This window comes from Ceratosolen solmsi, unplaced genomic scaffold (genome assembly GCF_000503995.2).
Source record: "Ceratosolen solmsi marchali unplaced genomic scaffold, CerSol_1.0 scaffold48, whole genome shotgun sequence".
In the NCBI taxonomy this organism is placed as follows: Eukaryota; Metazoa; Arthropoda; class Insecta; order Hymenoptera; family Agaonidae; genus Ceratosolen; species Ceratosolen solmsi.
In genome coordinates, this window is record NW_011948440.1 from 903,154 (window position 1) to 916,162 (window position 13,009).

Here is a 13,009-nt window from a genome sequence, read left to right on the forward strand (position 1 = left end):
TGCGCCCCTTCGCTTCCTTTGCTCGACAGTTCTACAATGAATGTGGCTGCACTCAGACAAAGTGCTCTTTGGATCCGATTCGAGCAAGTGGAGGCGATAATCCATCGTATTCGATCGAAACACGGATTGTCCTGGACGTACATAGTTTAAAATATCGCGCGGTACTTGCAGGGTATACAAACGGGCTCGTGGAAATCGATCCGATAACGGCTTCTAAAGCTTTTTTCAATTCCATTCACACGAACAATGTTTCAATGTACATTAATATTTTTTCGTTTACACATACCTATATATATATATATATATATGTATATATATATGTATATATATATATATATATATATATATATATATATATATATATATGCGCTAGTAAAACAGTTTCCTTAAAGTTTAATTTAAGAAGAAATAAATGAATTTAGTCGATATTATCTTACTCGCTGTCACTTTAATATTATAATATTTAGAAGTAATGTCTCGTCTCGTATACATGCCGGGAATACTAATTGCCGAGCAAAATAAAGACAATAAAATAAAGAAATCACAATGAATTATAAGCGATTGCACACTTGGATATTGTAAGATTTTTTGTACTTTATTAATAAGAATTCATCTTACTAAATCGTAGATAGATGAAATTAATTTTTGCTTTGATACTCATTGCTGGGCCCTATAGTGCATAATATATATTCCTACTATTCCCTTGATTGACAACAAAGGGAATAATAGCATTTGCATATATTTAAAGTAATTTTAAAGGGAATAGGAAGTATTGCGTCATTCAACGTCTTGAAAATATAGCTATACTTTTGAAAATTTATTTAAGTATTCCGTCTCTGCAATATCGTGTACCCTGGTGAATAAAATAGTCTCTGCAGTTATTATTCAGAATGCTATTACAGGGAGTAATATTTTTTGCGTAGTTTTTAAATATTTTATCAAATATGTAAATGAATAAATAATGACGGATGTAAAACACAGAATACGCTGAATTCAACACCAGAGACACTTGGCCTCGTGATCTCTACATTCATCGACCTCCCGGAGCTCAATCAATACGCTCTTATATTTCTTAGTTTCAGGCGATCCAAGTTTTAATGTACGAGCATCGGAATATCTTTCGCTCCTCTTTCCCATACTCTTACCCATGCTCTATTATGTCCTTTCGCCGATGCGTATAGCGCGTTCTTCATGGCTTCTTCAAAATCGATTTTTCGACTTCTCGAAGCAATTCTTGGGTCGTTTGATTCATTCGGTCATTTAATGCCATTTTTTGGCGTACTTCGTGTAAGAGCTCTTGCAAATTATTCATATTTTCTTGAAACTTCTTTTCTTGAACGGCCGATGTCCATTGAGAGCGTTGCCACTCCAACACCATTATACTAGCGAGTAGAACAAATATCACAGTCTGCAATTTATCGATCAAGAATACAGCGATTAAACATAGTTACGCGTATTTGCAATTGGCAGTGTTGATGAGTTGACAATTATATTTTTCGTATTGGGAGTCATTTTAAGATGAATATTAATCGACTCTTTTTAAGAAAGAAGTACTTCTTATCAACGAATCAGCATAATTAACTAATAAATTTTTACATTAGTGAAAAGGGAAATTTTTGTTCGTTATACGGAAATAAATGTGTAAATATTTCAATAATTACAGTTAGTATAAGTTTGTATAAAATGTTTATTTTCATCATACGTTTTTCGTATTGCAAAAAGAAAATAGAAAAAGACTTCTCATTTTTAAATAGTCTATCATATAAGTCAATTATATAATGTAATAAAACGAATTTGAAGTAAGTCATAAACTCGGATCAGGTAAACGACGAATTAAAGTCATCAAAATGTTAATACAGGCTAAAATTTATCATGGCATTGTACATGTTAATAATTAATATTTACGTTATTTTTGTTTTCATTTATTTGTTGTGAATTTATTTTCAGTCTTCTTATTACATTAAATTGACAATAATAATATACGGAATAAATACTTTATGAACTAAAATATTCATAGTGTTTACCAATTTTATTTCAGCAATTTGTTACTTTTCATACAAAAATTGTTAAATAATACACACAAATTTTTACCGCAAAATATATTATGGCAATAATAAATTGCAGTGCGTTAGTAATTGAATATTATCCTTATATCTTCTAGAAAATAATAATATCCACACATTATTCTAAACCCCATAACGGCTTATATTACAATTGCATCGAACTGATGGATGAAACTGCAATACGAACAAGACATAAGTTTACACTAACCTCCATCATGAGCTCAGAGCCGATTTCAATTGCCTTTTCGTTGCTAATCATCTGCTTATCGTTTTTACCAGCCGAATCTTTCTCCCTTTCTATCATTTTTACGCTGTTTTCTAACTTATAATAAAATTTCCCGGGTATCAACAGGAAGTACCGCTGGAAAATTGGCGAATCGCTTGCATATTTCACTATGCGCTTCGATATGGGTTTCGTAATTTGTCGGAAGAATTGATTCATAAGTGACAGAACCGGGAAATGAAAATGCATAGTTTCCGTAATTTTTTCGTCTTCTATTCGACGATACGTTACGGCACAGCGAAAGTTTGTTAACAAAAAAAGAAAAAAGAATAAAGAAAAAAGAAAAAAGAAAAATGAAAAAAGAAAACATTTGCAATCGACACGAGCATTAAAGGATGTTCATGAACAATTCGTGTTTTTATATTTGCTTATACATTTTTATATTTTGTATTTTTAATTGGTTATGTTAGCGCTATAAGATTGGTCGTCTGAATTTTCAAAATTCAATGCACCATTTTTCTACAAGACTTTTTTTTTTACCAGCAATTCTTAATTGGATTTATATAAATTCAAAGTATATTATATATTTTAACACATGAATATAATTAATTATATTATCCAGTAAAAATTTATAATGCATCGATATGTTAATTTCTATTGCAAATAAATTTACAATCTTAAATAACCTTCATTCAATTATGTCATTATTGATCTATGCATGAAATTTTTCTTTTTTTTTTAATTCACATTAGAGCATTATTATTATTAGTATGTTGCTCAAGTTAGTGAAGTGTTTTTAATAAACTATTAACAATAAATTATTATTTAATAGGCAGTGTTTCATGTTTATGGCTGAACGAATGGGCAACTAACTCATTTTATAAATAAGTTTGGATTACGTCAATACTATTAAAGATTTTCGTAGTATATAATTTATCAAAGTACTAACATTGACTGCATATTAAAAATTTTGTTATAACACCATATGTATTTATGTGCATAGATACACAAACACACGGGCGGTTATTCATTTATTTATTTATTCTCACACTATCTCACATTTATTTATTATGGAATACAACATTACAAAATATATAATATTATTATATATTTAAGGGACTGCTTTAATGATAATTTTTACTACCCGCTCATCTTGCTACTTCCAAGTTCCATTGGCTGAAACTGTATCAACTCAGGCAAGTTTATAGTATTTGAAAGATACATTAATATAATTTACGTAGATTTCACTCGTTTTAAGTCTTGTTTTTCACTAGCTTTAATTTTGAATTTTAAGATCTGTATTTATGTTTCAAGTTACACTTTAAAAGTCAAGGATTGATAAAAGTTAGCTTTAAGTGTAGGCCATTTTTATTGAAAAAGAAAAAAAAAATCAGTTTTCCATGTTGAAATATTATAGTAACCGATTTTTTCTGTAATTTGTTTAAAATTTTGTATTAGGAAAATGTTTATCGAAACATAATTAATCGAATATATACGATTAAATGCGATTAAATGATTTCATTTAAATGAAAATTTTTCATCAATTACATGTAAATTTTTTTTTTTTTTTTTTGATGATTTGTTAAATAATTCGATATTATTAAAAATGTTTGCAAACAAGAGCAGAAACATTGGATGAAATACAAGCAACGTCAGTCCCTTACTCAGAAGACAGACCGTTTTGTTTCTGTCCTGCTTAAGCGTACAAATTGAACTCTCACATCAGAGAGGTTAAACTATCGATCGTAGAAAAATAAAAAGTCAATTTGCCTGTTGCCAACGTAAAGTTTCGTCAAACTGAGCGTAGTGCCTTCACGAATCTACTTTTCTGTTTCTTTTTTATTCGACATTTGAATTTAATTTAGAGTATTTCACTATTTCTATCATCGTCATTAATCAATACTTACTTTTATTAATTATTATAATACAATCTTAAAATTGTCACTAAAATACTTATAAATAAGTATCTTAAATGTGCAAAAATATTTTATCGGGCGAATTGAATCTTGAGTGGAAGTTTAAAATAAACTGTAATCAGGTAACTCTAACAAATCTATTGATACGACGTTATATATAAACGACATTACATTCAATTTTAGAGAAAGATGACGCGCTTCGGATAAAGAGGTAGGTGTGTTAAATTTCACGTAAGTAAAAGCTCACTATCTCGGGGGAAAACTTTTAAGTAGTTAGAATTTGAAAGTGAAAGAAAGTTAAAAGGTTAAGAAAAATAGTTGTATCGATAGAACAAAACTTTTTAAAATTTCGTTAAATACAGCATAGGCGCATATAGAAATTTCTAAGAACTTGTAAAGTTGCAAAAACTATGTTAAACACAAGCATAAATTCTTGCACATGTGATTATCAAAGGTACCTGTGGCGTAAAATAGCACGAAAGTTCAATTTCATCAAAGTTAATTTCTTGTGAATTATTTTCGTTATTCCTCCTTTTTTTTCTTACTTGACTTATGTGCCCCTCACTCTCGTTGATATTACAGTTGTCACAGTACTGTCCTTATAGTCCTTCCATTTGGCCTCTGATACAAGACGAGTACTCCATTTGCAGAATCCATTGAGTGAGCCAGCGGAAGATGAGTCGGATACTCATAGATGCTGGGGCTATCGCACGAAGATAGTTTGGGCAAATTTATGGATACTGCCGAGGAGGAGAGACGATTAATTGATTCAGTGACGAGGGAATAAAAAATATAGATTTTTTTTTTTTTTTTTTTTATAAATTATTACGATTTGTGTGTTTATGTATACTTGAATGAGATTTATAAAAAGGATTGGCAACTATTTTAAGCTTCCATTTTATTTTTAAGATCTTATTCAAAGCAACTTTGTATTAACATACAACTGTGTGTATTATACAAAAAAAAAAATTATTATAAAGTATAATATAAATTATATAAATAAATATAAATAAATAAATATAAATTTTGAATCTTTATTAGCATTAAAAAAATAATTTCCTTTTACAATAAAGTTCCAATACAACAATATAACCACTTTAGATGTTTTGTAAAATTCTTTAAATCGAATATTTATAAACGTGACGATTTATTTATAGCACAACAAAATTATTATTGAACGAGAATACTCTATTGTAATAATTTCAAGTCTCTTATATGAAATGCAAATTTCTTTAACAGAATATTTAAATTTCATTAATTATATAAAAAAGTTCATTGATGTAATGTCGCGAATACATGAAAATGCAACACACTTCATAGAACTTTTATTATTAAAAAAAAAAACAATTAGTTTAGTAATTTATTTGAGAAAATTTTAGTAAAAATAGTTCATTTCAAAGTTGAAATTAATTAAATTAAATTTTCTATTATATATGAAGAGATTTGAATTTCTAAATAATTTTCATTTAAAATAAAATTGTATACAAAATTGCCTTTTATTATTTAGATATTTATTTTATTATTTGTTAAAAAGTCGACTGATCAATTTGCAATTCTTTTGTCAATGCGAAGGAGATGAAGATAGAAATGTTATTCGATAAATTTAATATTGTGAAATATTTCTTAGTTTAATATTCAAGATGTTTATAGTTCATTGTATAACGATATGATAGTATCTCTGCAATAAAAGTTTACAACACATATTGTGAGAAAATTAGTGGAACCTCATTGAACAAAATAACTTCCTTTCATATTAATAACATATTGGTGTAGTTACTTGCATGATAAGATAGTTGTATTTAATATTTAATTATTGGTTATATGTATGATTTATTTTAAAGTCACAATTGTTATTATTATATATTATGTAATTATAAATTTCACTATGTCGGACAATACTCCATCAAACTTTACGCTTTTACGCTTTTATATTTCAAAGTTCTATGCGTATCTGTTCGATTAACAGGACAAATTAATAGTTAAATGACATATTAATGGCTTTGTATTTGTAATGAATTTACAATTCGAATGATGGTGGTGTTTTATCAAAGTATTATTAAACAATTAGAATGAACGATAGCCGTAGTAACTTATATATTAGATTTAATGAAATGATATGATAATTATGAAAAGCTATTAAAGTATAAAACTTTTTAACTTTAAAAATAAATGTGCTGCTAAAGTATATCCACAAAATTCATATTTAAGTGGTATTTGCATACGATATAAAAAAAGCCTGGAGTACTAAAGATGTAATATATTTATAATAGCATTGTTGATTATATATTGGGCTATTTGTCATGAAATAATTAGAGAGATTCGATTAGATTTTTAATATTTGATAATTAATGCTGATTTTAAATGGTAATTAAAACGTCTTATTAATTTAACAAGTAATGTACCCAATATTCCACCATACTCTAATGAATATTGTCAACAATAATTCACATCAATATTTATTAGCTTGTACGTTAAAAGATTCGAGAAATTATTGCAAATGCCAACAAATGATTTAGGCATACGATAAACATAAATACACCTAGGCTTTTCCATTCTCATTTAAAAGAATTCAAGTGAAATTAAATTGCAATCATTCCGATATGTGGCGCATCGAGAAAAACGCTATCCATTCTTACTAAGATAATATCCCACGTCTCTTGCTGCTTGCTTCAATTCACATTTTCAACTTAATTGAATGAAGAGAATATCGCACCAAGTGTTCGCACAAATGCGATTGAAGGAGGCGACGGAATCCTGATTGTCCGGGCACACCGCGGGAAACTAAAAGCGTATGGAATTTCTCAAGATTTCTCGAAGTGTTTCTTTGTTATAACATGATCATAGCCCGGATTCGCAATAAGTACGTGGGGCGATACATTTGTACAGTTGATAGAAAAAGTGAATAGAGTGCCATTGCCATTCCTTGAGCGGTATTTGGACATATATCGTATAAACTGGAGCGAACCAGCACCCTGGGAACGTCGCTCGAGACGACCGACGGAGGGTGGGATTGTGCGCTGAATTCTATAAACATCAGTAGCGAGTTTTACTCGTTTTCTGCTGCGAGAAAAGCCAGTAACAATGCTAGTAGCGCCGTATGTCTTTGCCGCGATTTTCACGTCGCTCTCTTCTCTTCTACTACACCGTTCCAATAAAATTTTACCTTCGTTTCAATGCTACGGATGGATTGTATTTTCGAAAGGATAGTCCCTTCGTCTCTCGTGAATTCGATAGTCTCTACGTGCTTGGCCCGACATTTGGCATGTAAAATTGGACGTAAGTATCGGCGAACGAGACTAAGGAGAAAAGTAAGTAGACTCTGATGTTCGTATCATGTGTTACAAGTAAAAGAGGATGAACGACCTTCGTGTTATACAAGGTTGAGACGCAAACGTGCTCACGCCGTGAGGCCGTGCGTAGTTTTATTAAAAGGATCGTCCGAAACTTACTACAGCCAAAATGTATGAGGCTGCCAATTTTATATGTCAATATAAAGATCAAATTGGGCCTGACTTATCTCAAATAAATTCGGCAAATTAAAAGAAAAATATAAAGAGTTGCACTATGTTGCGTTGAAAATACGGAAAAATTTATATATATATATATATACTATTTTGTGTATCACATTAATATTATTAGCACATTTGTATGACATTTTATTACATCTAAAGTTTAAGGTTATCTATTGTTAATTGTTATTAAATTTTAATTTATAGATTTCTTCAAAGTTAGAATTACATTCAAAACATTATATACACATATGATTTTATATTATATATATATATATATATATATATATATATATATATATAATATAAAATCATATGTGTATATAATGCCGTAGTCTAAACTTTTAGATAAATCGGTTTAAATTCTCATAAGAATAATGGATACTATAATAGATTCGTTATTCTTTATGTAATGGAAAATTATTCTATTTTACAATGAAACTTCTTTTGAAAAATAAAATATTTATGCAAACTATATCGTAAGATCATAATTCAAAGGAATGTGATTGAACTAAGAAAGTAGTATGTAGCAATAATCTGAAAATACATTCTTAGTAGCATATTCTCATTTATGAAAGTTACTAAGTTTACTTCTTTTAGTATTACAATTTTTAAATTAATAGTAACTGTCAGAATATTTTTTAATGTAACGAATAAATTTCACTGGTTTACGGTATGATCTGGGTCCAGTTACATAATGTACAAAGAATAATAATTGCTACGGCGTAACTAAAATCGTTGCGCGTTACGACGTAGCGAAGGGTGCTACTAAATAGGCTAAGTATTTACGGAATAAGACTAGTGTGTAAGAAATTGGAAGGTATTAGGAAAACTTTATAGAAAGAATTGGATCGCGTACGTCTTGAAGTAGGTGCTGGCTTTGGACTACATGTGGTGAAAAGCAATTAATTTAATCGGACGGGCTGCTTTTACTGCAGTGTGGTGGAGAAAAACGATTGACTTCCTAATAATTTGATATACTGTCTGTATTATCTTCCACTCCTCCCTTTCTTCACTCACTCGCTCTCTCTCTCTCTTTCTCTCTCTCTCTCTCTCTCTCTCTCTCTCTGTCTCTCTCTGTCTCTCTCTCACTATCGCTGTCATATTGCGAAGTTGCTTAAAGACACTCGACACTTTTTATTATAATTCATGTTTTTATACGCCTTGATTGCTGCTACATACGAATTGCCCATTTATTCGTACAAAAAATTCACTATTGATTATTTTGCAGTAAGATAGAATTATTTCGTTTTACTTAATATTATGTAGATTACGTGCTTATGCGTATGTAGCTTGGCATGTATGCAATTTATAAATTTAAAAAAATAAATAGTACAAATGTTTGGAACATCTATTCATAAAACGATCCGATTCGATTAATCATTAACGGCTTTTCTTTTATGTATAATTAAACTATAATTAAAAAATTATATTTTTGTAATAATTCTTGCATACAGCTGCACTCAATTACTCTTGTACAATCTATAACTTACAGAGGCATTTATTTTAGAATGATTAAATATATTAAAGAATATATTAAAGAATTTATTAAAGATGCATTAAATGTGTATGTAATATGCATGCGAACCTGATCTTACATAAAAAATATACAAATTTAATTAATATATAATAATAATTAAGCATAAACATGGAATTTTATTTCTCCATAATTAATATAAACAATAAAAATGATTGTCTCGCAAATAATATTTTAAGAAATACTTATGAAAATATTAAGTTAAGGAATTCTTTTAAAAATGAAGAGTTGAATTTATTGTAAGAAAATTATATAACGAAAGCAAGTGAATTAAAATAATTTTTCATTATCACTTCAGATATAATAAAATAAGCTGAAATAGAATTTGTGTTAAATATCTCGCGTTTTAGTTTGCGCGATATAACAAATATATAGGCCCATTGAATTTCAGATTTAAGTGGTCGTATAAGCATACATTTACGTGTATTACTCGTTTAGTAATACGAGTAATTATTACTGCATTGCCTACAATTTTCCAAGTTCAACTATCAATGGGATTTTGTCAATTTCCGTTTTAACGCATTTAAACTCATTTTACTGATAAATCACAAAGAAAACAAGCGAGCGAAAGCAAATATGTAAAAAGAGGGAAATAAAGAAAGAATCAATATTCATTAAGAATCAAAGTACTAATAAACCACGGTAATTTAATTCGCTTACTTTTACAATATAGCATAAATTAAAACATAAATTAAATCGTGAAATTATCGACGAAAAAAAAAAACTAAAATATTTCATTTGTTTACGTAATTTATGTTCTTTATTAAAGGATATAAATTATACATTAATGAACATTATTATTAACTAATTTAAAACTTATTAGTTAAGAATTCTAATTAAAATTATTATCTTATTGATGGATTGTTATTATAAGTAAATAATAAATGAATTAACGTTATACAAATTAATATCCAATCAATATAGATTAGTAAGTGCTCGATAAAAAAAAAATCAGATAGAAAAATTGAAGTAATTATTCGGTTCCTAAGATAAAATGATTATATAATTGGTTATTATTATGATAATTTGAATTAGTCATAAGATATTAATTTCACATTAATTAAATTCAGCTGTTAGCCTTCACACATTCAAGTATACTAATCAATATTAGCTATTCATTTAATTACTTCAAACACATTCACGTTTTTATTTAATTTGTATTTTAATTATTAGTTGACGGTAACGATTATAGATAGTAAAAAAATTTTTCACCTTACATTTGATCGTGTGCGACATTCTTTTTATTATTATAAATTTTTCATTTCGATATGTTTTTATGAAGCGTTATTATAAGCTGAACTCGCATAAAAAAAAGTGCATATAGGTATCGGTAACGACATCCGTCGCAAACACGAAAAATCCCAACTTCCATTACGAGTCATATAAAGCCATGTTCCTTTTCTCGAGTCTTTCTTTTAAAAACCGTTATCGTTATTATACGTAATGCACTCTTTATCTGACAGATATGCGACTCAGCGTAAATACGCGTGTGCATTCATACGAAAGTGCAGCAACTCCCATTCGTTTTGGAAAAAAGAAAGAAAATTGCCTTGACTTTTCGATAAATCGATCATCGGGAATAGTGCGAATAAAGAACGTCAAATGCCATTGTTATTAATAAACTAAACGATAAAGAGCGTATACAGTGAAAAAGCAAAGTATCAGGATGTGCAGCGCGATTTGTAGAAATGGCCATCGAGATTAAACGGAGAATAAGGCGATTTGTTAGCATGAAATAGGATATTCGGTAGATATAATCTAATTGACCAATTGCGTAATCCAAATCACTAGCTGCTATTCACATAAATCACGAATAACTTTACAAATTGTAATTTACAAACGTCTGACCTGCGCTCCTACCACGAGTAAAAGCAACTTGAAGCATAGAAAAATCCTTTAAGCACACAATGAAACTTAAATATGTCGACATAAGAGTAAGTAAGTCGGTAATGTGAGCTCGTCGCACTTTCTGAGATTCTTACTCTCTTATTTCCTTTCAAGTTTTTATTAAGAACAAACGTCAATTTTTAAATCCACTCAAGTTTTCGCAATGCCTTAATCCAATCCACTTGTGTGACTTGTGTGACAGTTACAATACTATTAAATGTCAGTGCGTTCATGTTACTATTCATATGATATTTTCATGCATTAATTTTTACTATCTAGGATAATATTTAAAATTAATTTTTTTACTTTTACATAAATTTAAAAGGAAATTGAAAATATATAATAAAATGTTTGTTTCGAAAAGTTAAGCCGGCATAAGAAAGATAGATCCTTCTTAAATAAAGTATTTCGATCTAAGAAATACTGCCTATGTTGCTTTCCAAGCTTCGACCAAACATATTTCAATCTTATAATACTCACTGTAAGTTTTAAACATTCATATTTCAACTGACACAATATTCTACACCTACAGGCTGTCGATGTTTTTTACATTAAGAAAGTATAAATTTAAAGTTTTAAACGAATGCTTTATATGTGAAAATATTATTTTAGAAAAATTAAGTAACAAATACTATTGATTTTCCTTCAAATGTATGCATAATCAGTATGAGTAATGAGAAATTAAAAAATTTGTTTATATCTTAAATTAAATCTCTTCATATTTTTACATTTTTATTACTTATTATTGACAACGGATTATCATTATCTTGATTATTAAACGTTATATTATTATTTTATATTATTACCCAGTGCATTAATAATTCTAAGGCTAAAAATTGTTTTTTATTATATTATGAATCTATTAAAACTTGTATAAACAATAATTTTTATTCGTTATTCTCCGCTTGAAATATAATAAAATTAGTTAAGTTATAAAAATTCTTATAAATTAAGGCTTAATAATAAATCAATGATCGTTATTACATATAAGTAGATCATAATAATATAGTTAACAAAAGATAAAAGTTAGACGATCGAGAATACTTAAAGACTTGTTGATCCATTATACCTTTTTCAGATGTATAATCTTAAGTATTATATTTTATGTATTGATATCAGATAGATAATTTTTATTATTTTATATTATAAAGAACAATTAATTGCTTTCATATATATATATATAATATTTATCTTTTTCATAAATATTAGTAAAGATGAATTTTTGAAGAAACTCAAAACTTGTATAAGATTAATAATTAATGTAATTAATATTAATAGGCGTTTATTTAGTAAGTATAAATTCTTAATTCTTTATATTATTTATAATTTTAATAATTAAAGCAACTAATAGCAATTTATTAAATTTCGTTGATGTAGATGTTAATTGGTCGAAATTAGGTGTCTTTATGAATTTATTAATTTACTAATAGTATTTAAATTGGTTACAACCAAACTCTTTGATAAGGTTTAATAGTTAAACTTTCAATCATTTTCAACCTTTTCCGTTTGCTTTTTAATTATTTAATAAAATTGTTTCTCGAATCATTAAATAGGTAATTTATATTAAAAACTATAAATTCCCATTTTTTTAATTAAAAATCTCGTTCGCCAATTGTTTCATAGATTCTATTTCATTACATATTTATATATAGGAAAATCATTTTAAAATTACATATAAATGATATAAAACTAATTTTTAATTGGAATTTAATTCCAATTTCACCTTTTTGGTCATGATATTTTCATTATGTTTTGTATATATATATATAAATTATTATGGACGAATAATGATAGATTATGATTCATATTATTGATTAAATTAATTGTAATATGAATATTTTGATTGGACCTTAGTATGTAATTTATTTTTTGTA

The 13,009-nt window shown here is 27.8% G+C and overlaps 1 protein-coding gene across 1 annotated transcript; it reads right to left on the reverse strand.

The window, feature by feature from the left end:
- Positions 1 to 1,189: 1,189 nt before the first annotated feature.
- On the reverse strand, positions 1,190 to 2,535 carry LOC105365623 (optic atrophy 3 protein homolog). The gene is made up of 2 exons (XM_011503838.1): positions 2,272 to 2,535; positions 1,190 to 1,408 (listed from the first exon to the last, which is right to left on the reverse strand). Exons 1-2 carry the CDS (start codon positions 2,533 to 2,535, stop codon positions 1,190 to 1,192), a joined length of 483 nt encoding a protein of 160 aa, XP_011502140.1.
- Between the last annotated feature and the right edge of the window lie 10,474 nt (positions 2,536 to 13,009).